Below are 20,710 nucleotides of genomic sequence, written 5' to 3' on the forward strand. Positions count from 1 at the left end.
AGAGAGAGAGAGAGAGAGAGAGAGAGAGAGACACATATATATGGGTTTGTTTTTCTGGGGTTTGTTTAGTTTTTTTGGTTTTAGGTTTGTTTTTTGTTTTTAATGTTCATTAGTGTTTCGACTGCATGTGTGAGGGTGACAGAAGCCAGGAACTGGATTCATGGACAGGTGTGAGCTGCCAAAGTCCCATGGAAGGGCAACCACTGCTCTTAACTGCTGAGCCAGTTCTCTCTAGCCCCAAACATGTGATGTTTGGTTTTGTTGGGTTTTTTTTAGAAATTTTGTTTTGTTTTGTTTTTTAAGATTTATTTATTTTATGTATGTGAGTGCACTGTCACTCTCTTCAGACACACATCAGAAGAGGGCATCAGATCCCATTACAGATGATTGTGAGCCACCATGCAGTTGCTGGGAATTGAACTCAGGACCTCTGGAAGAGCAGTCAGTGCTCTTAACCGCTGAGCCATCAGCCCCAACCCTTAGTTTTTTAATTGCAGATAACTCTACTATGCCTGGCCTAAGGAAAGGATAACTTCTTGTAAGATTTCTGCAGTGGCAGCACTAGCTGTACTAAATGGAGCAAAGGTCGGTAAGGAGAATGGATTACCTTGAGAGGGCGAGGCCGGTCAGGTTCCTTCCAGCGCAGGTAAAGCTGACCCACAATAGAAAGCCCCACAAAGAACCAGTAGCTGAAGCTATAGTAGTTAATGAGCTGGAAGATGTCCTCCACACACAAGTAGACCAGCGCCAAGATACCCTGTTGGTACAAGTCCAAAGTCAGCCCCTCTCAGGCTTTCACCCTACTCAATCTCTCCCAGGTCACAGCTTCACAGTCTGCAAGTCGGCCTTCTGCCCCCACCCCTGGAGCACTCTTGGTACTGTACCCCTCTCTACTAAAAGATTGCCTTTAGCTGGGCAGTTGGTGGTACACGCCCTTAGTCCCAGCACTCTGGAGGCAGAGGTAGGTAGATCTCTGAGTTCGAGGCCAGCCTGATCTACAGAGCAAGCTCCAGGACAGCCAGGGCTACACAGAGAAACTCGAAAACAACAAAGATATTTGCCTCTCAACTAGATTTTTAGTGCATTCTTCAAACACTTGCCAAATTAACCCTAACACTTTAAGTGTCTTAGGCAGAAGTCTTAGGCAAAACCCTGTAGTCTCTCCAACTAACTCTTCAACTTCCATGACCCAGCTCCACCAAGTGTTACTGCAGGACTCTGTGATGCTGTCTGCCTTGCCTAAAGCCCATCTCCACAATCCTAACCTTCATACTCCACCTTAAAAATGCCCTCTCCAACATATTTTTTCTCGGCCAACTTCTTTTTCTTTTAAAGACTGCGTCACACACAATCATGCCTGTTACTCATTACAGTGTAGCCTGTGTCTCACTCCTTCTACTGGACCACATGCAGTTGGCACTTTTCACGGAAGTTTGAGTCTTAGAAACTCCATCCGCAGATAGCACGGTGCATCCGTAGTTTACAGACCAGAACCCTCTTTATGGCTTTCAGGAACCTAGACCAGCCTCATCTAGTACTAACAAGTTCCCCCACGATCTGGCTGTCAGTCTCATCCCTGAGATCACTCACATTGAAGAGTAGAGAAGGCACTGGTGTGAACCGTTCAACATGAATCATACAGATGGCATCAGGGAGGTGACCTTCTCTCGAGCCTACAAATAAAAGCCTGTTGAGATACAATAAGAGAAGCTGACAAAACTGGGGCACTTAGGGTAGCCTGGGTCACCTGCTACATCATTCCCTGTTATCCCTTCAGAGGGTCTGAAGAACAGAGAAGGGAGTTCAGTGTGGAGCTTAGAACTGGGCGTGGCTAATGGGAACAAGAAGAAAGGGATGGGGAATACTGGCAACTGGAATGCCTAGAAGTTTAACTGTCTCTGCCAAAGCTATTCATAATACCCACCCTGTGATAGTCATACCTAGAAGCAGCCACAATGGAAGCGTTGAGGCCACCAAAGCAAGATAATGCAACTGCTACTGGGATTGTCCAGTTGAATATTCCAAAAATCTGATCTGCAAAAGTCTAAGAAAAAGGAGAAGTCAGTAGCAGATCCTAACAGGGATGAAAGGCATGCACAGACATATGCCCAAAGTCCTCAGGCATCCAATCCCTTCCACAGTGGAGGTAACAGGACCTTCTTGAAAGCCCAGCATCCTTGTGCTCTTATCAGGCTGTCTGCTCCCTTCCCAGGACTGAGCAAAGTGGAATAGATTGAGGAGCCCACAACACACCCTTAACCTGCTAGTGAAAATCATTTACCACGGCAACAGCATCACTGGCCAAGATGTCCTTTATGTCTAGCACACTGTAATAGGCCACATTGGTCAAGAGGTAGATGACGGTGACAATGGGCATGGAAATGCCAATGGAGAGGGGCAAGTTCCTACAGCCAAACAGAAAGAAAAAAAAGAATCTGTCAGTCCCACCATTGTGTCCCTACCTCTTGTCCTTAAGTCTGCCATGCCATCCTCTCTGGGGATGCAGACAGCTGTGGTTCCCAGGTCCTTTGCCTTTGGGTTGCCTTGAAGTATTGGTGTAAGCTCTAAGCCCTTAAAAAGTACTAGGGGGAGAAATACTCCATTACAAAAGTTAGGCCGAGGAGGGGTCGCTGCACGTAGTAGCTCTTGCTTGTGGTCCCCGCTACTCTGAAGGCTACATATAGTAGGAGGATCCTGAGTTCAAGACCTACGGGGACAATTCAGTGAAACTGTCTCAAGTAAAAACAAGCTAGAGATGGCTCAGTGCTAAGAGCATCTGTTGCTCTTGTGGAAGACCTGGGTTCAGTTCCCAGCACCCATGTGGTAGCTCACAGTGGTCTGTAACTCCAATTCCAGAAGACTTGAAACCCTCTTCTGGCCTCTGAGGATACTGGGCATGCATATATGCAGAAAAAAATACCCTCACAAAAATTTTAAAACTATCCTAAAAATAAAAAGCAAAGCAGGGCTGAGGGCAGAGCTTAGTACAAAGTACTTGTCTAGCATGCCAAGGGTCCTAGGGCCAATCGCCAGTACCACTGGCAGCAACAAAAGGGGGTCCACTAGGGATATGTTATGTTCCAGCATAACAGGAAGTGGGTGTGATTCCTTTCTACAACCAGTGGTCAGGTAAAGATTCTGTCTCTGAGCCCTGCAAGTGTATCTTCAAGGTAAGAAACAGAAGAAACTAGAGAGACAGATTGTGGAATCTCACTTCTTCAATAGTAAAAACAGTGTGTGCATCCAAACAAAGAAGTCATTTCAGAGAATTCCAGGTGCCATCCTAACTGGCAGCCATGAGAAAGGCACAAAGACCCCTGAAGGTCACTCAAATGCAAAAAGATCATTGTCTGTATAAATGCCAAAAGAAGAGAGGAACAAATACGGCATCTGACTGTCTTTCTGGTAGTGAGAATTGGATCTGGGATCAAGGACACATTTGCAGTGTTTTAACCTGTGGGTCTCAACCCCATCCTACATATCAGACATTTATACTACAATTCATAACAGCAAAACTACAGTTATGAAGTAGCAACCAAAATAACTATGATAGGGGGTCACCACAACATGAGGAACTATATGAAAGGGTTGTAGCAGTAGGAAGATTGAGAACCACTGCTCTAAAGCCTTGAGCATGCTAACAAATGTTCTACCATGAGCTCTGCCCCAATCCCTCTGTTAATGTTGATAAGGTCTCAGTAAGATGTTCCAAGAGGCCTTGAATTCACTCTGGACTTGGCTTTGAACTTGTGATGCTCCTGCCTCAGCCTCCAGATTGGCTGGATTCCAAACCGTCACCATGAGGCAAGGCTGCAAATTATCCAGTCATTCAGCTTCTCGCCAGTAGGTGGAAGCACCACTGCCCAGTCTCCATTCACTTCCAGTATCCCAGCTCCTCAGTCCCAGTGCCTGCCAGCAGCTGTATACCAGAAAAGCTTCTCGGTTTTCAAAGCCAAAAGCTAACTAGGATGAGAACTGTTACAATTTAGGGAAACTATTTCCTGGAAAATCTTAGTTTCTACAATCATAATCTTTTAGAGCCAGGAAAGGCCATGAGATCCTGTAATTCCACCCTTTTAATGTTATATTGCAGAAGCACAGGCAAGGGCTAGAGAAATGGCTCAGTCGATGAAGGTGCTTGCTTGCCTTGCAAGGAGGGCCTGGGTTTGACCTAGAGCCCACATGGAAACGTTGGTGTGTTGTGGAGGACAGAATGCACTTGTAATCCCAGAATTAGAGAGGTGGGAACAAAAGGACCCTAGGGTTCCACAGCCAGACAGCCTAGCCTAATTCGCAAGCTCCAAACCAGTGAAGGAGCAGTCTCCAAAACAAACAAAAAAGATGGGAGCTGGAGAAATGGTTCAGCTGTTACAAATACAAGTTCCTTCAGAGGACCCAGGTTTTGTTCCTAGCATGCACATTAGTGGCTCACAGCTGTCTAATGCACAGCCATGCACTCAGGCACACACACACAACACACACACGCACACATACGTATAAAAAAAATACATTTTCATAAAGTACATAGTCCCTGAGGAATAACACTAAAGGGGTTTTCACAAGCATGTGTGCACACACCCCATGTAAGCACACACCTCATGTGTGCACACACCCCAGGCACACACACACAAAAGCACCAGGCAAGCTGGGCATTGTCAGGAAGGTTACAGATTCCAGGCCAACGTGGACTGCATACATAGTGAGATAATATCACAGAAAGGAAGGGGGAAAAAAGGAGTTTTAGTAAAGAAAATCAAGGAATGGCCAAGTATGATGGTGCATGCCATTAATCCCAGCACCTGAGAGGCAAAGAGAACTGGATCTCTGTGGTTTTTGAGGCCTGTATGGACTACATAGTGAGTTCCAGACTAGCCAGGGCTACACTACCAGAGTTTGTCTCCAAAACAAAATGAAGGAAGAAAATAGAAGGAAGAAAGGAAAAGAAGAGAAAAGAAAAGAGGAATCTGCCAAGGAAAGAAGACAGACCCTAAGACCTGCCCATGGCTCACCACCCAAAGTTCTTCATCCACACTACTACAGGGCAGTTCAGAGCAATAAGGTGAGGCAATCCAGTGAATGGCTGGAACAGTTCCACACTATTGCAAGAATCGGGACAAAGGGAAAGGGCCCAGAAGGGAAATGGAAGTAGTTCTATAGACATTAGTTCTATGACCTAAAATTATCTGTGTGGGAGTAAGGGTGAGTGAAGGTCTGAAGACAGAAAAGGCTTTATGAGATTATCTCTGTTCCTCAGATTAGTTTACAAATCTGGAAGTAAAAGCAATCCTCTTGCTTCACCCTCCTAAGTAGCTGGCAAGGACCTTGGGTGTCTAAAGGCATATTTAAGCACAAAGTATAACCTGCTTTATTTTAGGTAGAAATGGGTGCATGTACAAACTTTCCTAAAAGGATTTATAAAGCATATGCAAGAAAGTGCACATCTTAACATAGTTACTGCAACCATGGACAAGTTATATCTCTAGGTCTTAAATCTGTTCAGATCCAGGCTGGTGAAATGAATCCCAGAGTTGAGAAGGCGTGCAGCCTGGCTTCCAGCTCAGGAAACGATGGCTAGCCCTGGCGTGGACAGGTGGCACTGAAGTACCTACCTCTCGGGATTCCTGATCTCTTCGGTGACATAGTTAAGGGTGTCCCAGCCCGAGTAGGAGAACAAAGCTGAGTACAGTGCCAAAGCAATGTCGCCCATAGCAAACGATGAGCCCTCAAAGGAATTCTCAAAGTTAGTTGTGGCTCCTGGAAGGTGAGAACAACGGAAGACAAGGTTTAATGGCCCACTCCTACTTCAGCTGATCCTGAAAGGAGAGAACGCACATGATAACAACAGCAGAGAAATGGCGTCAAGGGTGCCATGGAGGCCAGGGACAGAAGAAAGGCATCTACAGAGGGCCGAGGTGCAGGGAACCACGGATGCAGTCATGACAGGAAAAACTCAAAAGACTGTCTAGGAAAAAAAAAACTACCACAGAGCCCAACAGGGCTAGAAACTGAGGTGGCATCCTGCTCTATACTGCAGGCTGCCTGAGCCCTACCTACTGTCTAACACTAGTCAGGGATAACATGAGAAGAGGAGAGAAGAGACAAAGCTCAGCATGCCCAAGTCAACAGGAGACATTGGGTAGGCTTGAGACCTGGAAACCAGGTAGGAGAGATGTCAGCGAGTGCATTTCTGACTGCTCACTTCCAAGAGCAGAAGCACCTGAGCACTAGCACTAGGCCCAGCGAACTGTGAAAGCCAATCCCCAGGGCACAGCTCTCAGCCAAGGTCAGTTTCCTGTGGGAGGCAGCATAGTGCAAGAAGGACAGGCTTTGGAGTGTCTGTGGGGGCACAAGTTTCAGCTCTTCTACTTAACCACTGGGACCTTAAGCAAGATGGTCAACCTGGGTGATCCATTTGGAGACCTGGTTGTTTTATAGGATCTCACTATGTAGCCCTGGCTGGAACTCAGTATGTAGATCAAGCTGGCCTCAAACACAAAGATGCACTCAACTCTACCTCCGAGTGCTGGGGTAGGGCATAAACCACCACACCCAGCTTTTGTTTTTGTTCTGAGGTAGGCTCTTCTGTGTCCCAGGCTGAGGATGTTCTTTAAGTCCTGAGCCTCTCAGTGCCATCTCTCAAGTACTGGGATTATAGGTATGTATGACTCTTTCTGGTTTAAGAGAGGCAATTCCATGGCCATGTTTCCTCACTTTTATAAAAGGAGTAATAGTGCCTACCAATTCTGGTATTTGTAGATTTAAATAAAGGTCACTTAGAGACTCCTAGTGAAGGTATAGATCTGAGATATACTGCTTGCCTAGCATGGCCCAGAACTCTGGATTTCATCCCCCAACACTCCAAAGAAAAAGAAAAAAAGGAAAGTTTAATAAAGGTTAGTTGCTATTTTTTTCTTACCCTGGCCAAGTCTAACAATGCCTGCAATGATGACTGCAATCAGCGCCAACACTTTAGCGTAGGTGAAAATATCTTGGACCAGGGTTCCCCACTTGACATAGGCACAGTTAATGAAGGTTAAGAGACCTGAAAGAAAAATAACACTGACCGTGACCTACCCTCTGCACTTGGAGGGCCTTAGACTCCCAAGCAACTCTCCCAGCAACACTCCTGGAGATGACTCCATCAGGTGGAGTCAGCCACGTGTGGGCTGGGCCAGTTTGCCCCCAGTTATCCTCTCAGCAGTGCAAGGCATTTGCTCAACACTTGTGTTCACACTGCCACATTCCCAAGCCCTAGCACCTTAAACTAGAGTCACAGAACAAGGTGGCAAAATTCCTGGTCACAGAAGTGGGAGGCACCTGGGAGTTGTACAGATTGCAGGTGTATTCTGGTCCTTTGCTCTTTAAAACCATTCTCTCCTTCCTATCACACACACACACGCACACGCACACGCACACGCACACAGGTCTAGAACCCAACATTTCAACTCTATGCTGTTATTATTAACCCTGAAAAGTCCTGCTATAATTTACTCAATCTCGAGGCCAGCAGGTCAGTATGTGTGTCCAAGGATTAGAGACCAAACTTCCTGCCCCCTGCCCACCAGCCAGCTACTTGTTTTGTGCTCTGTAAAACTCTTGCAGCTAAAACAAGTTCCCGTAGAAAGAGGGCAGGGCACTTTCCCTTCCTGAACAATGCAACAGGATGAGCCATAAACACTCCTCAAGTCCTTCCACCTGGGGCTAGAGGCAATTCCTCTGCCTGGGTGAACTCAAGGAAAGTTCACAGACCATCCTCAAAGTGTTCCCAGCAGGGTGTGACAGTCTCTTGCCAAGTGCTGTGGCATATGAACACACACATTCTTCGAAAAAGAGTCCATATCTTTCGTCAAAATCTGAGTAGTAGCTAAGGGTGTGGCTTAGTGGTAGACTCTGTGTTCCAATGCATGAAAACCCTGGGTTCAAATCCTTTCACCCAAAAAATAGTAATCTCAGGAAAATCCATTAGCTCAAAAGTTACAATCTATTACTTGAGAAGAAAGTCAAGAAGGGAAGCCTCACATGCTGTAAAGGGTGACCAGCAGCTCAGGGATTTGGAGGGAAGAAAGGCAGGGGTCTGTCTCGAAAAAACAAAAAAAGAAAGAAAGAAAGAAAGAAAGAAAGAAAGAAAGAAAGAAAGAAAGAAAGAAAGAAAGAAAGAAAGAAAGGCAAAGGCAACAACCCTGAGACCCACCATGCAGCCTCTTCAGCAGGCAGGCATCTACATACCCCCCAACCCTGTGCCCACCCCCAAGTCATAGGGAACCAATGCACTGCTTCTTCTAGCTCAGCGACTGGACCGCCACACAGAATACTTGACTGACAAGTCTCCCTACAGTGGCTCTCAGAGCAAAGCTGGCCTTGCCAGTAAGGAAAGGGAAATCCAATGTAGGTCTTGACTGATTCGGGCCACTAACACAATTTTTTAAAAATCAAAAACCAAAACAAAGCAAAAGAAAGCACTCCAAGCCCAAGGGCAGCGGCCCAGGCTCAGAAGACTGGGACAAGATCTCGTAGTGTTGGGTCCAAAGGAGACTCCAATTCCCCAAACCCCAAAACACAATCCAAATATCCAGAAATGGGCTCAACCTGGACTAGAGGAGGGTTTCTGGAGGTTAGATAAAAGCCAGCATTCCTCAGGACCCTGCAAAGCCAGCTCCCTTCTACCAAAGGAGTCTTCTTCTTCATCACTAGCAGAAGAGACAAATGGCTACCTGTGGTACCTACTAGCATATGTGCATACTGGCCTGTAGGCTCCCTCAGTATCACAGACACCTGTCTGAGGTCATGCTGGCATCTAGCTCTCCTTGCCTCCTCCCCTACCCTAAGTTCCCTCAGGTTCACAGGCTTCGCTCCACCATGTACTCACTCTCCTTAGAACCCTGCTAGTCTCACTCTGCCCCACCCTGCTCTGCTCCTGCTTTTTGTTCTCGCTATTCTCTCTCCCTGCTATCCCCCCCCCCTCTTCAGATAGCCCTGCCTGAGTCCAGTCTGCTGGCCATGTTCAGTCTACTGCTTTCTCTCTCTGTTCTGGACTCTTTTAGATCCCTCTGGCTGGTCTCTCTCTCTTGTCTACAATAAAAACCTTGCCCTTAACCACACCATGGAGCAGTTCACGTCGTCAGTTTATGCACCTACAGATCTTAATTTGAGGCCACCTTGGATTAGATAGTGAATCTCAAGCCAGCCTGGGCTATAGAGACCCCGTCTCAGAAGGAAAGAAAGCAACCTAAACCTGAGTCCTGAAAACACCCCGAGGGGCCACAGATCTCCTACAATTATTAGGTCCTGGCCTTGTCACTCTGACCCAGAGGCCACTCCACTAAGAAGCGGGGAGAAAGAGCCATCTTCTCTTCCAGTCTTCCTTCTAACCTTTCTGTATCTGTGCGTATGTGACTGCACACACATGAGGAGTGTGTGCTCACCCCTGCAGGCACACTGGGAAGCCAAAGTCAGGTGTGGTCCTCCATCACCTCTCCACCTTATCTTTTTTTTTTTTTTTGGTTTTTCGAGACAGGGTTTCTCTGTGTAGCCCTGGCTGTCCTGGAACTCACAGGGTAGTCCAGGCTGGCCTCGAACTCAGAAATCCGCCTGCCTCTGCCTCCCAAGTGCTGGGATTAAAGGCGTGCGCCACCACGGCCCGGCCACCTTATCTTTTATTATAGTCGCTCCCATGTAAGTGTGCACGCCACAGCACACACCTGGAGGTCAGAAGACAACTTGTAGGAGTCAGTTCTCTCCTTCGGCCATGTGGGGCTCAGGGATCAAACTTGGGCTTGCTGGCACGAACCTTTACTGGCTAAAGCCATCTTGTCACCTTGTCCGCCCTACTTTTCTGAGATAATCTCCCTGCACCTGGAGCTCATCGATTTCTCCTAAGTGCTCAGCAACCTGGCTTTTAAAGCAGGCACTGAGGATCTGAACTCAGCTCTCCTTTCTTGAGCGGCAGGCACTTTGCCCAGTGAGCCAACTCCCCAGCTCCCTTTTTATGCATTACCCACTTTTTTTTTTTCTGGTTTTTCTGAGGAGATTTCTGGCTCTACTCAAGTACATGTCTTTGTGCCTAATAGACATAACAGTAAACAACCAAACCTTATCAGAAAGCTGAGCAAACATGTACCCATCACTCCAGGCCACCCCGGTGCTAAGTTAATCATTAAAGACACTAGTGTACTGTCTCCTCAGTAATTCCACAAAAAAAGGGTGCCTTTATCTTGCCCTCCACAAGCCTGTCAGACACTGATCTTCCTCAGTCAGTCATCCACCCCTTACAATCCACTGGACTTCCATCCTGAGCTATTCAAATGCCACCAAGGAAACCTGTCTCTCCCTATCCTACAATGGCTACACTTCACTTTTAGGCTCTACTTGGACTTATAAACACAGCACAAACCAGGTTTCCATTAGAAGCACCAAGCACAGATGTGCTGTTGTTGCTGCCATGTGCTCAAGAGAGTGAGATCCCCTAGTACAGGAATGCCTAGCGGGAATGAAGACATTCTAAAGTGAAACTTATGTCCCTCCCGACTTCTGGCTAACAGGCCATTAAACAGTGGTCCCTAAGAAGTCCCTAGGAGTCTCATGCTGGGAGAAGACAAAGGCTGAAGCCTAGTGCCAGTTGGAGGAGAACCTTGTGACTCAAAGATTTCACACAGCTTGGTAACGTCTCAGACCACTTTGCAAGACACATTAGAACTACGGCAATGAGGTGCCAGGGTGGGCGAGACCACTCTTTTAGTGGGGCTGCTTAGCTGTGCATATCTTACCCTCTGTTTAAACCTAAATCTCATGTTAGGATCTACTGAACCTCTTTACTTGTTCGTTTCCCTTCCCAGTGTAGCCACACTGAGGACATCTCTTTCTGCTTCTACTTTGTCTCTTTGAGTGACCTACTATGCACCAGGGTGGCCCCCGCCTAGTAGGGTAACCATAGGTCACCACATGGACTGGAACAGACATAAAGGAATGCTTCTGCTTTGCACAGTCTGCAGCTCTGTGTCACAGGGCTCGTCTCGGTTCTGTTCATGGTCATGAGCACAGACAACGGACAGCTGACTCTCACCCTTTCCTTATAGCAACCCCAGGCATGAGAATGCAGAGAGGCAGTTCTCAACCTTCCTAATGCTGTGACCCTTTAATGCAGTTCCTCATGTTATGGTGACCATCCCCACAACCATAAAATTATTTCATTGCTACTTCACAGCTTTAATTCTGCTAGTGTTATGAGTCATAATGTAAATATATGTTATGCAGGATATTTGATATGTGACCCCTGTGAAAGGGTCATTAGACCACACACACACACACACACAACGGGGTCACAACTCCCAGATTCACAAATGGCTGATATAGAGGTTGTTGATATTTTGATCCCTATTGCTGGGATCACATCATCCCTTCTGTTACCGCTGATGCTCCCTGCTACTGTACTTATTTTTCAGCCACAGACCCACCATCATGTTCTGGTCTACTCTCTGTACTAAACGTGGAGGAGGGAGGCACAATTTGAATGCAAAATCCTGTACAAAGAGAACGGAGCTCTGGGAGAACTGGCTAAAGAGAGCTGGCTCTCACCTTGCACAGCTCCCAGCTTCCTCCAGAGAGCCTGGCCCTGAGAACAGGTAATGAGTAAGGCAAGCCTCAACGCTGACAAGGCTCTTTGTCCCCACCCCTGACAGATACAGCTGACCAGAGTCCCCGAAGCTCAACCATATGTATGGCTCTTGAAGCAAAGCCCCACCTCCTGCAGCAGAGACAGAGAAGGGGATCATAGGGTTAGAATTCTAGGGATGGATGCGAATTAGCCTAAAGACAAAGACACCTGTCCTTCTACCCTAGGGTAATTCAGTCCCCACCCAATACTGAGCCAAGTCCATGGGAGGATTGCCTAAAATGACCTTTAACCTTGACCCAGCTGCTACTCTATCCCTGCTTTAACTCCAGAGGGAAAAAGCAGCTGCTGCAAAGATGACACTCCTGTAACCTGAAGAGGTACTCCAGGACAGGTCAACTCCAGCAGACACAAGGTCCCTGGGGAGGATGCTGCCACAAAGGCCCAGAATCTGCTCTAGAAAGAAATGGAAATGCCCAGCTCAGGTTCTGAAAAGAAAAGAAGGGGGCTTATCAGTTAACGGTACTTGCTACTCTTGCAGAGGACCCATGTCTGGTTCCCATCAGCCACACAGTGTCTCATAGCTAACTCTCCTTAACTCCAGTTCCAGGAGACTACACACAACTGACTACTCATAACTCCAGTTCTAAGGGATCATACACAATTTTCTGATCTCTGCAGGCTCTTCCATGCACATGACACATACATACATACAGCTACACATACATAATTTTTTTTAAGATTTATTTTATTTATGAGTACACTGTAGCTATTTCCAGACACACCAGAAGAGGGCATCAGATCTCTTTACAGATGATTATGAGCTACCATGTGGTTGCTGGGAATTGAACTAAGGACCTTTGGAAGAGCAAGCAGTGCTCTTAACCACTGAGCCATCTCTCCAGCCCCCCCATAAAATATTTTTGTTTTTGTTTTTGTTTTGTTTTTCAGGATAGGGTTTCTCTGTGTAGCCCTGGCTGTCCTGGAACTCACTCTGTAGACCAGGCTGGCCCCGAACTCAGAAATCCACCTGCCTCTGCCTCCCAAGTGCTGGGATTAAGGCATATGCCACCATTGCCTGGCAAAATAATTTTTAATCCAAAAGTAAGAATACCTTTAGCCTGCTCTGATCAATGCCCAGGTTTACTTCAAATAGTCTAAAGTCTCACCAACAAACTGTGAGTCCTTATCCTGTAGCGATTAATCCTGAAGCCTTTACAAGTTAAATGTTAATGATGCCTTAGATAAGCTTCAGTAACCTCATGGGATGACAGCAACTGTGCTCGAATAGCATACGTCCATCTCATCATTCACTCTACTTTTGCATTAATATAGGGTTGCACTTTTCCATCATATGCTTTTCTTTATTCATAGCGTTCAGTATCTAATAGAATGAAGTTAGTTCTAGCAAAGGATGTCCAAGGAACCCACGTTCCCTTCCCCCACTTGTTACATATTTTGTAATCTTTATTAGGAGAGCAAACTGTCTCTTTTTCTAATCTGATAATGCATGCCACACACCACAAGTCCAGAACTTCTCTCTGGTCCTGCATCTGTTCTAGCCTGCTTGTTTGCATGAATACCACACAAGTGCAGATCCCTAAGAAAGCCAGAGACCTGAGTTACAGGTGTGTGTGAGCCACTCCTTGTGGGTGCTGTGAATCAAGCGCAGGTCCTGTACAAGAGTGGCAAGGGCTCTTACTGCTGAGCCATCTCTCTAACCCTGATTTTCCTGCACTGTTGGGAGATGGTCTCCATTACAATAGCAGACTTTGTTGTGTGTGGTGCTGTGGGTGGGCCTTTAATCCTTTAATGACACCACTGGGGAAGCAGAGACTGATGAACCTCTGGTTTTGAGGCCAAGCTGGTCTACATAGTATTGGACATAAAAATACCTTGTCTCAAATTTGAGATAGAGAAAGAGAGAGAGAGAGAGAGAGAGAGAGAGAGAGAGAGAGAGAGAGAGAGACAGAGAGACAGAGAGACAGAGAGACAGAGGCATAACAGATAACAGTCTGGTAGGGCAGTGGTGGTACACACCTTTAATCCCAGCACTCAGGAGGTAGAGGTAGATATCTAAATTCAAGGCCATCCTGCCCTATAGAGCACAGAGCCAGGTCCAGGACAGCCAGGGCTACAAAGAGAGGGAAAAAGTCCAACAATGTTAAGTAACACTTCTCTCTAAGGTAAGAACACAATTAAGAGGCTGGCATCTCTGTGTCCTTTCTAAGAAATGGGCCACATTTCATAAGTAACAAAGGAAGACCTCCTTTTAAGCACAGGAACCAGCCTTCCTGCATGCAGAGAGCGGCTGGTGCTCAGTGATACTGTTTATTACATTAGTTAGAAAGTTTAAAAAAAAAAAAAGAAGAAGAAGAAGAAGAAAAAAGGATGTGAAAGTCTTTGGGCAGGTCTCAGTATTTTGTACTAAAGTTTTTCCTCTCATTGCAATCAAAGAATACAAATGTGACCTTGGCAGAAGGGGCAGGGTCACCAACTAGAGTGCTGGAAACCAAACTCTGGTCCTGTGCGAGAGCAGCAAGCACTGTTAACCGGTGAGCCGCATGCAAATCCTCTCGTTCACACTGTCCACTCGGTGTACAAATCCATCCAAGTGCAATCTTTCACTGTCTGTCTCTAACCAAGTACCACTCCAAGAAAGATGGAAGCTGCTGACTTACATCCACAGACACCATAAGCAAGTCCAAGAGACATCTTTAACTTTTTACCGACTCTTCTTTTCTGATGTTCCCCCCAACCCCGCCCCAGGTGTTGTTCTGGGTCACGGAAGCATTTCACTGACTCACGTGTCATGGGTGAAGAAGATGCAAACGCAGAGTGACCATGGGTCACTGAGTCAGACCCCTCCCACTGCCCTTCCTAGAATTCAGTCAGCACTTTAAACCCTGTGGCTCTGGCATCTCTAAGGAAGCAAGCACATGGCTTGTACACCCCCTTTCTAAGCAACTAGAAAACAGCTGAGATGACTCAGTGGGTTATCTTGGTTATCAAGGTGCTCACAGCCAAGCCCGACAACCAAAGTCTGATTCCCAGGACCAACATGGTGAAAATGGAGAACCAACTCCCACAAGCTGTCCCCTGACCTTCACAGGTGCACCCTGGCACATACGCACACACAATAAATAAACAAGCAAAATGTCATTTTTTTTTTTTTTTGAGAGCAGCTGCATCTTTCATGTTTGCTGAGCAGTCCAGTTCAAGTCCTCAGACACCAGGCACGAGGCCTCAGCAGGCCTGAGAAGTCACCTCCCGCGGGGAGGCTCCTGGGCAGTTCTGATTCAGGAAGTTGGAACAGAGTTTCCCAGAGCAGTCTGGCAATGTGCTGCTTTGCATTTAACTGGGGTAATTACCTCAAGAGATAATCACATGCAGACCAACTTAGAGCAGAACATGCCTGAACCTTTCACTTAACCTGAGCTCCTACATCTCCGTGGCACATTGCCATAGCTGGAGCCACCCACAGCAATAAAGTCAAAACCTCTGGGACAGCCCTGCTGTCACCAAGTTGTTAAAACTCAGGTACCATGGCAACACTGAGACCTACTCTTCCATCTTCCTGTAACAGGAGACCCCAGCTCTCCTTAGCAGTAATTTGTTTGGCTTCCTCAAGTCTTGCCTTGTCTAGGCTTGTCTATCTGAGTGGCTCAGATACCCCAAGCAGGGAGTAAGTAAGGAATGTTTAGGGTTTGGGGTTTTTAATTCTTTGGATGAGAGTAACGGCCAATGCCTTTCTTTTTCTTTTTCTTCTTCTTCTTTTTTTTTTTTTTTTTTCCCGAGACAGGGTTTCTCTGTGTAGCCCTGGCTGTCCTGGAACTCACTCTGTAGACCAGGCTGGCCTCAGAAATCCGCCTGTCTCTGCCTCCCAAGTGCTGGGATTAAAGGCGTGCGCCACCACTGCCCGGCCAAGGCCAATGCCTTTCATCATGCCAATCCCTGAGAGTTTGAGGCTAGCCTGATCTACATGGCAAGTTTCAGGCCAGTCAAAGCTACACAGTGAGACCCTGTCTCAAAAGGGGGTGGGGGTGGGGGTGACTACAGAGATGGTTCAGCATTTACAAACACTGGATGCTCTTCTAGAGGAACAGGATTTGATTCCCAGCACCCACATGGTGGTTCACAGCCATCTGTAGCTTCAGTTCAAGGGACCCAGCACCTTCTTCTGGCCTCTGTGGGCACTAGGAATGAACATGCAGTACTGACATGCATGCAGGCAAAACACCCATGCACATAAATTATACATATATATATATAATCTCTTGATAATCTCAGTGTACAGCCAAGATTCAGACACACTGTTCCAAGCAATTCTCCCAGCCTCCTCTAGAACATTCCTTCGGTACTTCTGAAGTGGAGACAAAGGTAACAGAGAAAAGACACCAGGAATGCACCCCTAAGAGCTGTACGGGTCAAAGCCTCACACAGCTGTGCCCCTTCACTTCTGGGGAGGGATTTGCACTGATCCTATATTAGGAGTAACCCTAAATTCTGATGCCACCCTAATTGCTAAGGTGACTATGGGACGTGACCTAACCTCTAACTTAAAGATGGATCCTTGGAAAACCTCCAAAGACAGGAAACTAGCTTCCAAGAAGAAATTCAAGGGGCAAAAGTCAGTTGGAGGCCCAGCTGTTCCACCTCATTAGCCACAAGCACATGAGGTCAGTCATTCTAGTCAGGAAAAACTGCACAAGCACATATGGTCAAAGATCTCAGACAGACACACACAGAGATCTGAAGTCCTCCACAGGCCACCATCTGGCTCGTCAGATCTTGATGAACTGTCTGTCCTTCCATCTGCCCAGCTTCCACAGCAGCCCTCAGACCCCAACCGGGACCCTTGAGAGTCCACAGCATGAAGCACCCTGTCTCAAAGATGCTGACTCTTGAGTTCTAGCTTCTGTAGAGTCAGCAAGCCAGCATCTACTAAAGATCCTCAGAACATACAGTTCAGCAGGGCCAAGTGTGTGGCATGCAAAGATGCTTTGCCCTGTTCACAGCCCTCAGTAAACGCTGCTGGTTGACTCTGGTAGTAGGGTGACTAGAGGCATGTCCTGTCAACCAAAATAACTAGTTTGCAGTGAGTGAGACTAGGAAAGGCAGGAACAGCAATGTCTAACCATGCTCAGTGGTGAAAGCATCCTGGCCTTGCAGAAGGCTGGTTGGGCAGGCACCGACTTCCAGATGCTTAGCTTAACTCTGCTACCCTCGTCTACATAGTGAGTTCCAGGCCAGCCAGTGCTACATAATGAGACTCTAAAGAGAGAGACAGAGACAGACACAGACAGAATATTGTCACTCTCTTCCATTCAATGGTCTAGCATCTCCTCTTCTCTATCGTCCGTCATACCAAAGTTTCCTTGAGCTCCTGCTTGGAATCTGTTAATTTCAAATGATAAACCATTTCTTCTAGAAAGACTGCTTTGAGTATGAACGCACCAGCCCTGGCATGCTGCTCTTCTGTGCTCCCTCTCTTCCTCAATATTACAGTGCCTTGAAATGGTTTATGTATCTACCTTGAGCTAAGTAAAGAAAGACCATTTAATGGATCTGTCTCCCCTAGGCGCAGCACAGAAATAAGCTCATAGTAACACTGAGTAGATTTTTCTTGGTGAAATAGTTCTGAAATCCAATTCCAACCTCACTGCCTTGAAATTGCCTTAGGGGAAAGCCCCCGTGGGAAGTCACCACTGGCCTCCCTGTAACTCATCCTTATCTAGCTTGGCCACTTAGCAAATGAGACACTGCTGCTCGCTGGTTATTTCTCAAACCGCTCTCTCCCAGTTGCCACCTCTCTGTCTCCCCTCTTAAGCAGTTCTCCTTTGTCACCACTTTGCAGAACTGAGATCTCGTAAACAGTGGTAATATTAGAGTCTGTTCTTTACCCTCCCTTTCTACATCCAGGCCCTAGGACATGCCCTCTGTGCCCTTGGTCTCTATTACTATATGATAACAATTCCCACAATGCATTAGCAGCCAATGAGGGGCTACAGAGACGGCTCAGCAGTTGAGTACTTGCTGCTCTTTCCAGAGGACTGGGGAACAGATCCCAGCACCCACACCGGGCAGCTTACAACTATCATTCTAGCACCAAGGGATCTGGCACCCTCTTCAGGCCTCTGAGTGTACCATGTAGCATACATTCACACAGACACACATACAGACAAATAAAAATTAAAGCTTTAAGAAAACATCACTGTAGGGGCTGGAGAGATGGCTCAGCAGTTAAGAGCACTGACTGCTCTTCCAGAGGTCCTGAGTTCAATTCCCAGCAACCATATGACAGGTCACAACCATCTGTAATGGGATCTGATGCCCTCTTCTGGTGTGCCTGAAGAGAGTGACAGTGTACTCACATACATTAGATAAATAAATAAATAAATAAATAAATAAATAAATAAATAATTTTTTTTAGATCACTGCTGGATGTCATCAGGCACATCCAACTCAACATACTGAAAATTAATCCCAGCATTTCTCTTAAACCTATTCTTGCTCATATGAGTGATGAGCATCACCACCCACCACATAGCTTACTACATGGATATCATATTATCATCATCCCAGCCAATGTCGGATCCAACTAGTTCCCTTACTCCCAAACCATGAGTTTACGATTCTAGTCCAAGCAACAGGATCAATTAGCTTACTTAATTCAACTCTCTGCTGTGGCCTGTATGCTTTTTAAAAAGAAATCTTTTTAAAATCATAAATTCAAAACTACAAAGTTTCAGTATGGAGGGATGGCTCTGTGGTCAAGCACATGTACTGCTCCTGTAGGTCCCAAAACCATATTAAAAGAGGGTCGCAGACACCTGTAACTCTGGTTCCAAGGAAAGCCAACACTCTAGCTTCTGCAGGAACCTGCAATCGAGTGTGTGTGTTTGTGTGTGTGTGTGCGTGTTCACACAAACACACTTTAAAATAAAATCTTAAACAAATGAAAGTAAAAGCCTTACATAATAAAGAAGAATAAAGGGCGTGCCTACAGAGCTCCTTCTTGTAGAGAACCTGGGTTTAGTTCCCAGCACCCACATGATGGCTCACAAAACCATCTGTAACTCCAGTTCCATCCAAGGGAACTCAGCACCCTCTCCTGTTCTCTCTCGATGCAGAGCATGTACCCAGTACACATACACACATTTAGGCACTTACACACATAAAATAAAGACATTTTTTAGATAGACTAAAGGAGCCAGGCATAGTAATGCCTTTAATCCCAACACAGGACAGCCTGGTCTGCATAGATAGTCCCAAGGCATCCAGGGCTACATAGAAAGACCCTGTCTCAAAGTAAATAAATACATATGAAGTTTTTAAAAAATAAAAATAGACTAAAGGCCCAGCACTTGGGAGGCAGGTGGATTTCTGAGTTCGAGGCCAGCCTGGTCTACAGAGTGAGTTCCAGGACAGCCAGGGCTATACAGAGAAACCCTGTCTCAAAAAGAAAAAGAAAAAAAGACTAAAGGAATGTATGACCAGTCAGCCAACTCCACAGAAGATAGCTAATAGAATTTTTTAGACTGAAGAGAATGACAAGTCCATCCATGAGACCATAGGAATGAACAAAATAGAATAACATTCAGCAAGGGAGGAAGAGAAAAACAAGTGCTATAAACAAATTGTCAGGAATCGATACACAACTTCCAATAATAACTCTGAATATTGGTGTTCTCAATTCCCCCGTCAAAAGATACTGACTAGAAGACTGAATGGAAAACCAGGAGCCATCTATGTGCAGCGTCCAAGGAATTCCCCTCACCACAAAAGACAAACACAACCTTAGGTTGAAAGGCTGGAAAAAGATTTCCAAGGGCATTGACCTAGTAAACAAGCAGCTGTTGCTGTCCTAAAAACAGAGTTCAAACCAAAACTAGTGAGAAAGGAGAAAGCCACCACTTCATGCTGATTAAAGGACCAATCCACCAAGAGGACAGAATGGCTCTAAACATTTTCAACCCAAACAAAGGAGCATCCAATTTCCTAAAACACATAATAGTACAGTTAGTCAGAGTGTCCCCAACAGAGCAGTCACGGGAGATTTCAGCGCCCCACCTTACAAAATGACAGTCATCCTAACAAAGAAACAACAGGCATAGCACTGCATGTTGTCTCTCATAAGTGGTCCTGGCTTTGAATTTTTAGATTTCTGTGTTTAATCTGGAGTGTCTATGGAGCTCCAGTGAGTAAAGGAACCTGCCACCAAGCCCAATGACCTGAGTCTGATCCCCAGAATTCACGATGGAAGGAGAGAGCTTATTTCTGCACATTTTCCTCAGACCTCCACACGTGTGCTATGGCACGCTTGTACACACTCACAACACCAATAGCTGCAATACTTAAGTTTTTAAGGAGGGACTGGAGAGATGGTTCAGTAGTTGAGCACACTTGCTGCTCTTGCAGACTGGCATTCGGTTCTCACCACCCACAGGCAGCTCACAGCAATCTAACTAAGTCCCAAGAGGCCTGCCTGATGCCTCCTGGTGTAACCTCTGAGTGTACCCACACACAACTGGCATTCACACAGACACACATACACACTCAAAAATATTTTATAGTGTTTTAAAGAAAGAAAGGAAGAAACAAAACCAGATGAGAAGCTGAGAAGTTGAGGAGAGTTACTCTTGCTCTGGTTCCATGGTTGGTTCTGGTGTTGAGGATCAAACCTGGGGCTCAACACATGCTAGACACATGCTCTACCTCTGAGCTGAGCTACACCCCAGTCTCATGAGAAAGACCATTTTGACCCACCTCCCAGTAAGGTGGTATTCGCATCTGAGGAAAGAGCCTTCCTGATAGAAGGAACGAACCAAACCCAAAGCAGAAACTCAACAGGCAGCGTTCAGCCAAAGCAGGAATAAGTGTGGGGGCAGCAAAGAGAATAAAGGGGAGAAGGCAGGAAGCTGGGCAAGGCGGAACACAGGCATGCTAGAACTCTGTGACCCCTCCACCCAACATAGATGCAGACACCATCCACTGAGTGTCCACCTCTCCTAGAAACTGCCACATACACTGTTGGACATCTATCTGCCTGGCTTCTCTACCACACTGCCAGTTACACTTCAGCTCTATGTTTTATAAAGC

At 46.3% G+C, this 20,710-nt stretch overlaps 1 protein-coding gene across 9 annotated transcripts in view; it reads right to left on the reverse strand.

Annotated features, from left to right (window-relative positions):
- Positions 1-20,710, reverse strand: part of Slc7a7 (solute carrier family 7 member 7) — an 88,184-nt gene that overhangs the window by 2,263 nt on the left and 65,211 nt on the right. For all 9 annotated transcript variants that reach the window (XM_028788437.1, XM_028788438.1, XM_028788435.1 and 6 more), the window contains 6 exons: positions 6,917-7,042; positions 5,610-5,754; positions 2,282-2,405; positions 1,941-2,044; positions 1,591-1,687; positions 608-757 (listed from right to left, as the gene is read on the reverse strand). In XM_028788437.1, the coding sequence (XP_028644270.1) occupies positions 608-757; positions 1,591-1,687; positions 1,941-2,044; positions 2,282-2,405; positions 5,610-5,754; positions 6,917-7,042 (746 nt within the window). The remainder of the gene's footprint in view (positions 1-607; positions 758-1,590; positions 1,688-1,940; positions 2,045-2,281; positions 2,406-5,609; positions 5,755-6,916; positions 7,043-20,710) is intronic.

This window comes from Grammomys surdaster, unplaced genomic scaffold, assembly GCF_004785775.1.
Source record: "Grammomys surdaster isolate TR1022 unplaced genomic scaffold, NIH_TR_1.0 125750, whole genome shotgun sequence".
In the NCBI taxonomy this organism is placed as follows: Eukaryota; Metazoa; Chordata; class Mammalia; order Rodentia; family Muridae; genus Grammomys; species Grammomys surdaster.